General features: G+C 36.3%; 1 protein-coding gene across 1 annotated transcript; it reads left to right on the forward strand.

Moving 5' to 3' along the window:
- The first annotated feature begins 9,905 nt into the window (after positions 1-9,905).
- LOC129254598 (cytochrome P450 2J4-like) lies at positions 9,906-15,267 on the forward strand. The gene is made up of 5 exons (XM_054893100.2): positions 9,906-10,647; positions 11,013-11,603; positions 12,067-12,252; positions 13,193-13,399; positions 14,101-15,267. The coding sequence occupies exons 1-5, from the start codon at positions 10,227-10,229 to the stop codon at positions 14,316-14,318; spliced, it is 1,623 nt and encodes a 540-aa protein (XP_054749075.2). The 5' UTR covers positions 9,906-10,226; the 3' UTR covers positions 14,319-15,267.
- Positions 15,268-15,621: the final 354 nt, after the last annotated feature.

Genomic DNA, 15,621 nt, shown 5'->3' on the forward strand with positions numbered 1-15,621 from the left:
GAAACACGTATACGGTACAGTCCGTGCGTTTGTTGTACGGGGAGCTAGCTCGGAGGGGGGGGGGGGTCTTACTTTTTACTTGGCAACCAGACAATTTGACTATTTTCGCCATCATTTATATATCATATTATTAACGTAAAGGAATTGAATAAAGTAAAATTCAAATATTTATTTCTTCTTCCTTTCTTTTTCTTTTCTATGTCTTTTAATTTTTTTCTTTCTCTTTATTCTTTTTTTTAATATAAGGATAGGATTTAAAAACATGTCTCACAATTTTACTGAAAATATGTTATATAGGCCTACTAGTATGCAAGTAGGATGACAAAGAAAGCAATGAGGAAAATCACAGCTCCAATCCTATGTATTTTTAATTTTATTTCTTTTCAAAAACACACATTTTATCCTTTCTTGCGATCGAAGGAAAGATCCCTTTATAAGGTTCAAGTAGTAAAAGAAAATAATCTTAGATCAAGTGCCGGCAGGGTATTTTGATAAGGGGTGGAGGAGCAAGACAAGCAAATATAAAGATACCATTTTGAAGCGAAACATAAGAAAAGATAATAACTTTGCCAACGAGGTAAAAAATAATATGATATCGGTTGTGACACTTTAAGGATGGAAAATAGTTTGAAAATATATAGATACAAACTTCATACAAATTAGAAAAAAAGAAGCAAAATAAACTGCCATCATATGTGAACAGAGATACAAGATTGTTCTTGCAATTAAAAAACATATTTACAAACTATATATAGCTTCGCATCATAAAAATAGATTGAAAATATCCAAATTTATTTGATTTAAAAAGAAATAGATATAAACCAGCCTGGCTAACATATTGCAAGGTGGCAAAGATATAAACCGGGGATATAAAGCAAAAAATAGGCCTTAAAATGGAAATTAAATATCCTATTTTTAGTTTATCCTATTCCACCTGTAAAAAATATTGTGAATAGGAGAACAAATATTGAAGTAATTTTATTTATAATAATATATTTGTAAGAAAATAGGTCCTTTTTACTAAAAAAAAATAAATAAAAAAATAGATGGGAAACTTGGAAAAATGTATTTTCTCGCAATAAAAACTTTAAGGGGCCAGAATCGCATTAAAACTTGGTTATGAAACGTGTAAAACAAAATCTTAGATAGCATTTTAACTGAGATTTATTTTTTAATCAACATTCAACGCTGAACTTTCTTATGTTAATTGTTTATCAATATTTTGTGAAAACAGATAGTGTGCACATCGTCATGAATATTCATTTGGTGGGCTGATGATGTGACATTCCCATTTTTCTTTTTTAATGTTAGATATGAAATTATGATTATCTATTTTTTCAATACATGTGTAAATAATGTGTCCCCATTGTAAAGTTGCTGCATTAAATAACTAATGCGGTTAATTAGTCGTCATTCCAATTGTTTAAGTTCTTGGTAGAAATATGTTGAATAAATCTAATTTCATATATTGTACAAAAGAACATGGGATATGACATCATCAGCCCACCTAATGAATATTCATGAGACATGCCTAAATAAAACTGTTTCATGGGAATATTGCAAATCCTTAAAATTCAACTTAACTTCGTTATTTGTCATCCGATTTTGAATAAATTTTAAGCATTTTGTTTTGTGAATTTTACTCTATTTATTGATTATCTCTAGCGTTGACCTCCCCTTCAATTATTTTCTTGTATTGTTAGAAAGAGATGGATGAAGTAGAATAATACGTTCATGCTTATATTTTTATTCATTACAATATCTCTTTGAAATTCAACCCGGCTTCCTCACAACCATTAAGCTCTAAGAGTGTTAGGTGTGTCCTGTATATTTCAACACGTACCCTTTTAAATATAGTCATTTTTTTATTATTCATCCTGTTTTTTATGAAAAATAAGTGGCGAACAAACAAAACAAAAATGATAATTGAAATTTAAAAGAGCGCATGAAAAAGAAATAACCCTGAAAACGAACAATAGTCCTCAAAATATAAGTTGCCCATTTTGGGGTCGATAATTTTTCGCATTTTTCAGTTCGCGCTTTGCTCCTAGTTTTGATCTAGTACGTATAGTACCCTTTCTCGTAGAAATAGAAGCTATCAAACTTAAAACCTCTGAGTCTCAGTAGGCATAACCCCCCCCCTCGCTGATATAGACCTACACAATGGGACAGGGTGAAATATAATTTTGAAATAGGGCCTATATGTCACAATCTAGCTATCACAAAATTAAATTTTCAAATAAAAAATTGTACTTTTTAAAATGAATGGTGCCCTTTTAAGCCATATGGCCTTCTAAAAATATAAGACTCAATACGCTACTGACCTCTCCCGAAACTGAAAAAAAAGATAAATCCCTCACTGGAAATAAAAAAATTAGTCTGTGGTACAAACAGGGCTTCCATACAAGTACTGAAGGAAACTAATTTTTTCATGTACTGTACCACAGAAAATACACCAGTAGCGTCTGTGATACAGTTTCAGTCATATTTCTGGGGTGGCTGCATGAGAAGTACCGCAGGAAATTTTGAAAGTATAGCACTGGGGTTGCCATAGAATTTTAGAAGTGCCTATATTGAGTCCTGCAGGAAATTTCAAAATTTTCATTTACCACAGAAGTATCACAGGGTTTTCATAGAAGTGTCTTTAATAGGATCGAGTACTGCAGGAAATTTCAAAATGTTCATGTACCACAGAAGTATCACAGGGTTTCCATAGAAGTGCTTAGTAATAGGAGTACTGCAGGAAATTAAAAAAAATGTTCATATACAACAGAAGTATCGCAGGGTTGTCATAGAAGTACTGCAGGATATTTTAGAATTTTCATGTACAACAGAAGTACGACATAACTATCACAGAGTGATATTGTATACAGTTATGTACAACAGAAGTATTACACAGGTACGACAGAGTACCCTTAAGGTATTGCATGAAATTTTCATATTTTTATGTACCACAGAAGTAGAACTATCACAGAGTGATACCACAGGAGTCCTGTAGTAATTCCTTATACAGTTTTGTACAACAGAAGTATCACACAGGTACGACAGAGTAAGGTATTGCAGGAAATTTTCATATTTTCCTGTACCACAGAAGTATGACAGAACTATCACAGAGTGATACCACAGAAGTCCTGTTGTAATTCTATATACAGTTTTGTACAACAGCAGTATCACACAGGTACGACAGAGTACCATTAAGGTATTGCATGAAATTTTCATATTTTCCTGTACCACAGAAGTATGACAGAACTATCACAGAGTGATACCACAGAAGTCCTGTTGTAATTCTATATACAGTTTTGTACAACAGAAGTATCACACAGGTACGACAGAGTACCATTAAGGTATTGCATGAAATTTTCATATTTTCCTGTACCACAGAAGTATGACAGAACTATCACAGAGTGATACCACAGAAGTCCTGTTGTAATTCTATATACAGTTTTGTACAACAGAAGTATCACACAGGTACGACAGAGTACCATTAAGGTATTGCAGGAAATTTTCATATTTTCCTGTACCACAGAAGTATGACAGAACTATCACAGAGTGATACCACAGAAGTCCTGTGGTAATTCTGAGGTACCGTCGTGTATGACAGAAGTATCACACAGGTACAACAGAGTACCACTAAAGTACTGCAGGAATTTTTTGTAAGGGTAATAATAATAAATTCAAAATAAAAAAATAAAACGAAATAAAAGCCCGGTTGTGTTTATAGTTCTGTTTTTTTCTTTTTTCTTAATTTTCCAATAGAACTTTTGACTCATTCCATTCTACCTTAATTTCCCGCTGTTGTTTGCTATTTTGTCATCTTTGTTGTTTATTTCCCTTTCTTACTAATCACGCTAGCATAGTATTTTGGAATGATTTGTTCTTTCTCACATGTTCTTCTTTCCTTCCTTTCCCGCTTTCCTTCCGTTTTCCCTTTGTATGTTTTTCTTACTTTTTCATAGGCGGATCCAGCACTGATAACAGTGCGAGAACTGATTAAAAAGCTACAATAATCCGTCTTTAAATGCGGTCTCGACTTTCGACATCGCACTGAACACGCCATTTCTGAGTTGATGATCGACACTTCACACGTTTTGAAATAACAAAAGCCCGGACGTTGCGAGTAACAAAACCTAGACTACGGTAGACCCGGCGAGCGCCGGCGCGGTTTCGTATTAATTGATCATTAGCCTTTGTGTTACGGGGTCCTGGCCGCCCAAACTACGATGGATTGTGAGCTTTAGATAATAATGATAATTTTCCAAAGTTACAAAGCGCTGATCTCCTTTGTTTGAACAGTTCTTGTGCTTGGCTTTCATTTCGCCATTATTACGTTATCACCAATCTTGACCAACCTTATAATTCAGATTTCGCATCCCGTTTGACGGTTAGTAACTCTTTGATAAATATAATTAAAAGACAATTATTAAAATCTCTTTGAAGCACGGGCGGGAATGAAAGGGAAAGCCTAGGTTTTCATTTCTCTGCCACGGCCCGTTAATTGCTTTTAATTTTATGTAGATTAAAAATTATAATCACAAGCCCTTTAAAGCACTTTACTTCAGGGGCGCGGTGGAGCGAATTTGAAGGGGGGCACTGGGAAAAATGGCACCTTCTCGTTAAAAAAGAAAGACTAATCTACAGTAGTGTGGTGAGCGAAAATTTTTGAATTGGCTGCAGTATCGAAGCTTCGAGAGAGCAAAAATTAACATTTTTATAACGAAAATCAAATTTTGTGTTAGATTTTGACATAAATTATAGGCCTATTCAGAAATAATATCATTATCTCTCTTTCCTTCTCGTATATTTTCTTTCTTTTTTCTTGGTTGTGATTTTTTTTGGGGGGAGGCAAGAGTCCCCCCATCTGTACGCATCTACCCACTCAACTGACTGATGAAACTTAATGCACGTATGATTATTCTTTTTTCCTTCAGAAGTATATTGCTTTATTTCTTGTTTCAAAGGGGCACTCGTTAACACCGTGACTAAACTGATGGTCCTTCCCAGGTGAAAGGGGCACAGAACATGTTGGTAAGGGGCACTTTCTTGGGTAAAAAGGGGCACTGATAAGAGAAAGGGCACCGTATAAGAAATCAAAGGGGCCCCTTCTAACGGCATAAAACGGGTCCTTCTCGGGTGTGAAAGGCGCTGCACGTACAAAACACGTTCGTGATGGCATTTTGGGGTAAAAATTGGCATACGAAAAATGGCACTTGCTAACACACACAAAAGAGAAGATCAAACTGGGAAAGAACGATAAACCGAAACATAAAGAGGATAAAACAAGAAGAAAAGGGGCATGGAGGAAAAGACAGTGGGTGTGGCAAGGAAGAATAAAGAACGGCTGTGATAAAAAAAAATAGAAGATCGAATGGGAGAAGAAGGAATAATATAGAACAACAAAAAATAAGAGGGAAAAGGAAGAGGAATAAGACGTTGGGGTGAGCAAGAGAGAGAAAGGAGAAGGAAAAGGGGAAGAAATGAGGTCAAAAAATTAGAGCAGATCGACGAGGTAGGAGAAAAAGAAATGGAGGGGGAGGAATAAGATCGTGGGGATGAGCAGGTGAGAGGAAGAAGGAAAACAGAAATATATTAAAGAGGAACGAAATAAAAAAAAGAAGAGGAATAAGGCGGTGGGTGAGGGAGGGAGAAAACAAAGAAGGAAAGAAGAAAGAAAACCGGCAAAAAGAGAGAAGATCGAAGGGTGAGAAGAACGAAAACAGAAACAGGGAAAAAATGTAGAGGGTGAACAAAGGGGAGAGAGAAGAAGGAAAGGAGGAGACAATAATCGACATAGAAAAAAGAGAAGATTGAAAGGGAACAAGAACGGCAAACAAAAGAGGAATTAACGAATTAGAATTAAAGAAGTGAAAGGGGTTGAGGAAGAACAAGAGGCAAAAAAGAGACCGAATGGCCTGAATGAGAAGAGCGAACGAAAAGGGGGAGAAGGGAAGAAAGGAAGAAATAAAACACAAGAAAGACGAAAGAAGAACTGAAGGTAAGAGAATAACAGAGAGGGAAAGAGAGAATAGATCTGGACAAAGTCGAAGGGGACAACATGACAATGACTTGTAGGTTAATGTTAATTTCAATAGGTGTATTTTAAATGACTAATATTTTCAATCAATATCGTAAGACCCGTATACCATTATAAAAAAAAAATGCAGGCCTACTGCATGGTCCTTTCGGGCCATATTTCATTGGTCAAAGTCAGGGGCGGATCCAGGATTTTCCAAAAAAAGGTTTTCAACCATAAATTAAGGATATTTCGTACCCGCCAAAAAATTGACAAGCAAAAAAAAGAATAGGTCTTCAATTTCAAAAGGGGGGTACATCCCGGGGTATATCTCGGCTTCAATGGCATTTTTACATTACAAATTTTTAATTTTTCTTCTCAAGGGGGGGACGTCCCCCCTGGATCCGCGCCTTGTCGAAGTTGATAATTATTCTACTGTCTCTGACTTCCTGTTATTTCTGAAAGTTATTTCTTTCTCTATCGTTCATTCAAACATGATAAAAATTGAAGGCAAAAATAACTGGAAATAATGAAGCCCACCAAGCTTTCATGATAAACTTTTTTTCTTTTGTTAAAGGGGAATCCAACCCAAATGAAAACGTGTCTTTATAAGGAAAAGAAAAATCAGACAAGTTGATAGGTGAAAGTTGGAACAATATTGGACAGACAACAAGAAAGTTATGAATTTTTTAAAGTTGTAAATATTGGTAATCACTATACCCATGGACACTTCAAATTGGCCGCATATGGGATGTCATAGTGATGTAAGGCAAGGACTACTCTCCCATGTTCTCCAATACATATTATGGCTAAAATGTAATTTTCCCCAAAAGTTTTATTTCAAATTATAATTTTCTTTCATGAGGACATAAAACAATATACTACCTGGGTTATATTTAGATTACTGCCCCAGGGGAATGGGTACTTAGGATAAAACCACAAATCCCTGATAATAAAGTACATGGCCTATGGCAAAGTTGTCCTTGCCCCTTGTCATAAATTACTTACCCAGTTGCCAATTTGAAATCTACATAGTATTAGTGATCTCAATTTTAAAGCAGCTATAACTTTCTTATTGCATGTCCGATTTCTTTCATTCTGTTTAATTTATTTTTCTCTTTCCCCAACACAAAATGTTATGGCCAAGGCTGGATTCCCCTTTAATGATTATGATACTGCAGATCCATTAACCCACATTCGCGAACATACAATACTTTTATGGATTTTAAACCATTTCTTTTGAAAATAAAGTTTTCTCTTCGAAACATCCCGATCACTTGCAAATAATAAAGAGAATCTTGAACATGTCCATGTTATGTTTCGTGAAATAAATTCTCGCCAACAAACCGTGTTATGAATTTTGCGTTTACGCATGACTTTTTGTGCGACTATAGACAAGCTATACGCTCTAAATCAGGTAGGCCTATTAATCTATCCCTAACGCCCCGCCTGGTACTAATTACCATTATCACAAAAATAACCCTTTAGAAGTTGAATCCCGTTTGTTAACTTTTGTCAAGAAGCCCCCTTTTCAATTTCAGAATACGTATTGAAAGCGATGCTTTTGATCTTTCTTTTGAAGCTCATTGAACCGATCGATCGACCGATCGAGCGGCCGGTCGGACGCCGCCAGCTGTACTCTAGTTTAAATGAATAGCCAATCAACAATGGCGTACGTTGCTAGGGGCGGAGCTTAGTATGAAGCGAAATTTGATCAAGTCGAGCGTGCCAAGTATCAGAAAATTTCGAACTGACCGAAAAAAACACTCGCAGAAAAACTCTTTTTTTATCACTTTCCCGTCATCAAATTCACTCATTTTTTTCACAGAGTAATCATGAAACATGGAAGAATCAGAAAATGAAAAAAAAAATCTTCAAAATTTCGACTTTATTATTAGTTCGTCGAATTTCTAGGAATTTTGATTTGCGACTTCTCTCTCATTTCGGTATGGCCGAATCCGGATCATGTGTGTGTGCGCGCACTATTTTGTAAGGTGCATACAATGTTAACAAACACTAACAATTGGAACTTGATTTATGACATACATGTACATATTATTATCTGGAAAGTATGATGAAAGAAGAATGGAAATATTTGAAAAAGTGAAATGACTATTTTGTCGTTCTGTGCGTTGATTACGGATGTGTGCATGTTCAGTAGGAGACAAAGGAACTCTTATTTGTAAGAGCGGGAAGGAAAATATGGGTGTGTGTGTAGGTGCATAAGGGCACATGTTTGTGTGTGTGCGTTAATGTTGAACGTAATTTATTCATTATCTATTTCTGTCATTTCTTCATGGTAGCTCGCATTACTAAATATGATAGTTTTCCACCGGGTTTTCCATAAGGACCCTGGAAATAAAACATTTTAGTTTCCCAAAAGCTTATTCCCTATCAGAGACCATTGGAGAATACATTTTTACATAATTAAAAAAGCAAATAAAACATACATGAATGAAATATTCAATATCCGAGTGTATAGGCACTTATACATTCCCTTGTTAAATGAGTATGTATACGCTTGTATGAAAACAGAAAAGTCAAAGAATAAGATCAATATATTATTTTTTAAAAATAAGACAAATGATAAAAACAATAACCATTTGAAAGTCGAGGCAGTGCAAACGAAATACTCGAAAACAAAAGTTTGGTACTTGAACCTACGTAAGTATGAATTTCCTAAATTTTCAGCTCGCGCTTTGCGCTCGCAATTTTTGATGAGTGAGATGCGTATGTTTATAATGATTACAATGACTACAAGTGTTTCATGTGTTTAGATGTAATTCTAACAAATCAGCAAGCGCTTGGCACTCGCATTAGATGACTATGCTGAGATATGTATACTCTTAATGGATTCCTAAAATATAGTCCTGAAAATATTCCTGTTTGGGGTCAATATGTACAAAATTTTCAGCTCGCGGTCACATTGTTTAGCGAGAGAGGTATGTATCATGATTACAAAAATTTGCATTTAATGTCCCTTTTTTAGGTCTGAATACCAAAATTTTTCAGCTCGCGCTTCGCGCTCGCATTATTTGATCAGTGAGATACATATCCGTTTAATGCTCTGTCCTTAAAATGCCTCTATTAGGTCAGTATACTTGGCGAAAGAGCGCGCTTCGCGCGCTCAATAAGAGACTCTTAATTTTTGCTGGTGCCCCCAATGTCGTGACCCATCACATCGGGTTGTCGTGTCGGGTCATTCGAAAAAATGACCACCTGAATTCCCGAAACGCCGTTTCCAGTTTACCAGTCCATTCAAGAAATTTGCTCTAATTTTCGCAAAATATCGGGTCAACTGGACTCGACCTTTTGAGAATTAATACCGCTTTGAGTAACTCGCTGGTCCGAATGAGGCCCGGGCTAATTAATGGACGTTATTTTAATAAGAATTTGATACTTATGGTACGAGTGGAATCCCGGTTTTCATTTTATTTCTGGGACGCACGATGATAAATATTGATTTACACATCTTGAGTCATATTAAACCCATCTTTGATAACTAATTCCAACGGCAAGGCTTATATTTACGTTATTTCAACGATAAACGGAATAAAATTCCCAGTCGCAGTCATCAAAACAGGATGAATTCCCGATAAAATAAAAAAATAGATCATCTCGTTTCATGTAATACTTACGTGAATTCCATTCGATACTTGAATCTATACCTGTTTGGTATTACTAATCACTCCTTATCCAAGTAAAACGGCAACTCTTTAAGCAGATAATCAAACTGTCATATTTTTAGACCAAACTATTTGCTCAACAGAACTAAAAATAATTTGGTTATCTCTGCTCGCTTACCCAAATTATTAAAACCGCATTTGGCATTCGTCGATTTGCTTAAAGGATTATACCAGTACTGAGTTTCCTTTTTAAAACACAAACACACACAGATAAACCCAGGATATTCAAGATTACTTCCACGTATATAAATTCCCCAGTACCGATGTGAGATATACAATTAATGACATTTCTGACAGACACACGACAGAGTTTTCTCTGGGTTCGATGACTATGTTGCGCCAAACTATTCTTGCTACTTGGTTAAACATCATCTAGTCTAAGTCTCTAAGAAACATATTTTCCCGACAAAAGCGAATTAAAACTTTATCACCATATAAGACAGGTAACGTTTAGATCTCCTTATAACCAGCAACGGAAAGCCTATTTCATCGGCATTAATATTGCTTAGGTCAACTTATATTATATCACTATGTTGAATGTTATCATGAAGAAATACGGGGCAGCTTCCCCAAAGACAGTGAAATCAACTATTGAATTTCTTCTACGGTTGGCGGGAAACAGACGGCACACGACGTACGTCCTCGCCCTCATCAGCCTTCTCTTGGCCATGATATTCCGTGGAAGAAGCAGACGTCGAGGAAAACTACCTCCTGGTCCGATGGGATGGCCAATCCTGGGAATGTTGCCCTACCTGGACCCGGATAATCCGGCACAGAGCGTCTGGGATATGTCTAAGCAGTACGGTTCGGTGTTCTGTGGCCGTCTCGGGAGTCATCTGGCCGTTTTCCTCAACGACTACGAGACGATCAAGGAAGCATTTAGCAGGAAGGATGATGCGTTCAGTGACAGACCGCGAATATCCATGTTTGAAGTTTACACAAAAGGCCACGGTAAGTTATCATATATATTTCGATGCTTATAATAGTCCTAACAACCCAATTGGGTCACAGTTAAGATAATATCCTATTTTTGTATCGTGCCTTCGTTTATTTTATTTACAGCGTTATTCATTTTTAAATAAATGGTCCATTCATTATACAAACAGCCAAACAGTGTAGACGTCCAACTGATTCACTACTGCAGCATAGAAAACACATCCAGTTTGACTCGTCATGCATTCTTAGTCGTGGGTGTTATGTTGGAAAACTTCCAGCCAACTATTTTGTTCTCTGTTGACAAAAAAATATCGCTGCTTAATTTCCGTTAAATCATAACTGTAAAATATCTATAACATACAACCTGCTTCATTTTGCAGGGATTGCAACCTGCTACTACGACAACCATTGGAAAGAGCAAAGGCGTTTTGCTGTCAAGGCTTTCCGCCACTTTGGTGTTGGCAAACCTGACAGTGTTTTTGAAGAATTCCTGATGCGAGAATCGAAGCACCTCCTCCACGCTTACTCCAAAAAACACGTGGCCTTTAACCTGAAGCCTTTCATCGACATGGCAGCGTGCAATATTATCAGTTCCATGACATTCGGCAGTCGTTTCTCTTACTCTGAGAGGACATTTCAGCAGTTCCTAGCCGCATTGGATGATATTTTCCACTTTGCTGACGTAGCGGGCGTCACAAACTACCTGGACTTCATGAAGTATGTTCCTTTCAGTGGGTACAGCTCATTTGACCAACGGGTCCGGGAACTCGAGTCTGGGTTGTTCGTCAAGGAGCGTGAAGGTCACAAACGCACCTACGATTCATCAAAGACAAGAGACCTTATAGATGCATTCCTGCATGAGATTAAAAAGAAGAGAGATGAGGGTGCAGAGAGCGACACAACAGGTTTCAGCGACAGAATGCTCCTACATTTCATAGCAGATATGTTCGCAGCAGGAACAGACACAACCAGTGAGTAGATGCAATTTCATTGATAAGTTTTTGTTACAATTGCACACTATTGAGTACGTTATATGGAAACATTTCTGCTGAGAAAGTTTGAACGTTACCAAGTGTGGAGCAATCAACTGGATCAACCGAGGCTTTGTGCATTAATGTGGTACAGATTTATTGAATATGATTATAATCAATAGATGAAGCGAAGCAGCCGATTATTAATCTATGGCAGCATTTTTGATAATATAATTTAGATTTCATTGGAAGTTTGATTCAAACAAAACTATTAGAAAGTATAGAAACTATTATAATATTCAGGTACAATATTGTTAGTTTCTCGAAAGTATTCTTAATGCTAGATCTTCTTTGACACATGCCATTACAATCTAGCCTTAAAATTACTTTTTGTACAACGGGAATTATTATGCACAAACATTAATACTATTCAATTATTGCACAAACACTCTGTCATCCACAGGTAATTCAACACAATGGCTTCTACTATGTGCTGCCAAGTTTGAAAAGGAGCAACGGCGAGTCCAGGAAGAACTTGACAGAGTTGTTGGTCGAGATCGTTTACCTACACTCTCTGATAGGAAAAACCTACCATACACCGAAGCCTTCTTGGTAGAGGGTATGCGCTTTGGTGTGGGAGGACCCTTCGGTAAGTTTGGGGAAAAGGCTTCTTAATATCAGGGACTTTTCGATTTGCACGTACACTAATTGACTGCGCTTCACTGTTTTTTGTATGACGTATTAATTCAGCGGTACGTCCACGTGTGAACGTGTAAATCCAAAAGTCCCTATTAGTCGGGAAGAACAATTCGATTTTTCATTGGTTAGAGACATGTTATGTGACAAGTGCTTTACAAATATTGTTAATTATTATTATAATTATAATGTTATGAAGTTATAAAGTTTCTTGATAAAATCGAATAGAAGCATGAATTGAATGTGTTATGAATTCAATCACAAAGCAACATCTTATCTGTACAAGTCGAGAATTATTAATACGAATAATAACGGTATATATACCCAGGGTAGCCACTTCAGTTCCGAAAACTGAAAAATTCCGAAAACACATGTACAGAACTTTCATGTCCTCCACAAAATGAGGTTGTATAGCAGCCCCCCCCCCCAAAAAAAAAAAAAAAAAAAAAGAAAGAGAGAGAGACTTTCGTCTTTCGTTTGATTGAGCCCAAAGGAATCCTTTCAGTTGCTTTGCTATTGTTCCGTTTTTATTTAGGAGGGAACTGTATTCTGAATGTCGTTATCCTTAATGTTGAAATTGATTACAGATTCAAAAGGTATTTAATGCTGATACACATGCTTAAAAACAGCTTTACCATATTTTTAGAAAACATTTGTTGAATTGCATTTCGATGCGACTTGATCATCAAACCAATTCATTGACACCATTGTCCAACGTTTAAGACATTCGACAGTTGGTCTACCTGGAACAAATTCACAGACTACTACTACTTTTTAATCGACTTTAATCAGCACCTTCGCAAAATATTATTATTTCATTTGTATTTTAATATGAGCAGAAGAGAGAGAGAGAAAGTCTTTGACTTACCTTTTTTGGTCATTTCACTATATAGCTGTACCCCATGCCGCCGTTAGAGACACCGAGTTCAAAGGATTCTTCATTCCTAAGGGCACCGTTGTTGTTTCAAACATCCTGTCAGTTCTGATGGACGCCAAGACCTTTCCAGAACCTGAAAAATTCAGACCGTCCCGGTATCTGAGGGAAGACGGTACTCTTCGTTACGATATGATCGAACGAGTCCACTCTCAATTTGGAATCGGTGAGTTCTAAGAAACAATCCTATCTGATGTACCTCCTTCTAAAATAATTGCTCGGGTTTCCGAGTGGTGTATGTTTTATGCCAAAGTCACAAAGGGAAGACTGACTCCATATTCATCAAATCTATTGCGTTATTTCCAATGACATTCTATCCTTTCTTTTGTATTCAATTTCGTTGGTGTCACACCGAATCCAGTCCAGATGGGTGCTTCATAAAGCTGTTCGTAAGTTACGAGAGACTTTACGAACTATCTTTTCTAGTGGGAAATAATAATTTACGCCTAATTCTAATTTATTGGTTTTGATTTAGCACTTACAAAATGATCACCAGTTGTTTGTAAAGTCGCTCGTAACCTACGAACAGCTTTATAAAACACCCAATGGGTCACAGTGTCCCGATCCTTCCTAGTTACCCTTTAAGGTCATATTTGGTATTTAAATTTTTACATGGGCATTAAAAGAAAGAAATTATTTTCAATGCTTTTATTATCCGTTACGTTGCAGTCACATCATTCAAATAACAATCAAGTAAAAGCTTGGATTGGTCTAATATCATTATTGTTGTTGCGACTTATACAGACCAAGGTCCAGGAAATTATTGATGTATGAGAGCCTTAAATACGATGTGTTCTGTTCACTTCAACATAATCTGGTGTTGTTTGTCATTAAAATTTTCTCCTTGTATCTATGCTATCGTTTCAGGTCGGCGGACGTGCATTGGTGACCAAATGGCGCGAGCAGAACGCTATGTCTTCCTTACCCATCTCCTGCACACATACAACATGTCTGGATCCAGCGGTCCTGATTCGCTCTCTCTCAAATCGCACGGAGGGTTGACCAGGAATCCAGTTCCATTCGATGTTATTCTCACTGAGAGATCTCCCATGATTACAACATCGAAAATCTGCCATGGACTATAAATAAATATATTATACTCAAATGTGTCAAGTTGCATTCGGAGAAGAAAAGGGGAACAACTATGCCAACTACTAAGTAAACGTATATAAATATTCGGGGACAAGCGGGAAGTAGACCGACCGAAATCAACTACATATTCAACCGCGTCAACCGCGAAGACAGAAGGCTGCAACCGCGAATTAAAATGAACACAAAAATGATGAGCGTTTCCATTAGGTACACCTGGATATATAGTATGCCCGTGGGCATAAAGGGACTTTTTTTAAGCTTTGGGGGTTTCCCCTTGTTTTTCATTTTCATTTTGGAACGAACGTAAATTTTGTATTGAGGAAAATTATTGCCAGCTGTAGTTTTGCTCACTGTATGTAGTACACAAAATGCGAAGTTTGAATCGTAGAAGACGGGTGATATAAAATAAATCTACTCCACACGGAAAGTTTATTTGGTCATTGTATGAAAATGAAATAAAATAGAATGCTGTGACATCTGGTATTACTATACTAGCTTGTGGTAATTAAAAGAGCATTATGTAGGAAATTCTTTATTAAAGAAACAAAAGGGAAAAGGACAAATTCAATTTTAATGGTGTCGTGAAACAATAATGACTTTAAGGCAAAATATATGACAATATTGAAATACGGAGTCTCATGCAAAATATTATGAAAAGGTCAATTTATTTCATACAGCCAAGGAATGGAAGGAGATTCAGAGATGATACCAAACAACAATAACAATAAATTCAAAATATTTCTAGAATAAGACTATGATTGTTTTAACTTGAAGAGCAACTGGCTATCTGGGGGTAAATATGACCTTCGTTTAATATTTTACATCTTCTTACAGTAAAAAAAAAACATCATTGCTTAGCAATTATACCCATTACATGTATATTTTGTATATAATTTATATGGACATGTAAATATCGATTGTTAATAAATCTTATTAAAAATACTTCACGTGTTCTCGTAATTTTTGGGTCATGAAATAAAATTTGCAGAATGAGAAATATATAGGCCTATTTTGGTCACTCTGTTAGTTTATTTTACTATTGAAATCAATTAGTGCCACCGCGTTTTTTTTTCAGCGTGTAGCCATTTAGCTCGGACGTGCTGTATAAGTAATTTACATTTATATGAAACATTCGGGCATCGTGACTTAAAACAATAATGGATCATTAGATCAAAATAAATTTTATTCGTTCTTAAGGCTTGGGTTTTCATCCATTGTTGTTTTAAAATACCCTTCTATACTGGACGTTATTACACAATCAGTCATGTTCACATTTATCATTGACGTAACCTTGTC

This window comes from Lytechinus pictus, chromosome 2 (genome assembly GCF_037042905.1).
Source record: "Lytechinus pictus isolate F3 Inbred chromosome 2, Lp3.0, whole genome shotgun sequence".
NCBI classification, from domain to species: domain Eukaryota; kingdom Metazoa; phylum Echinodermata; class Echinoidea; order Temnopleuroida; family Toxopneustidae; genus Lytechinus; species Lytechinus pictus.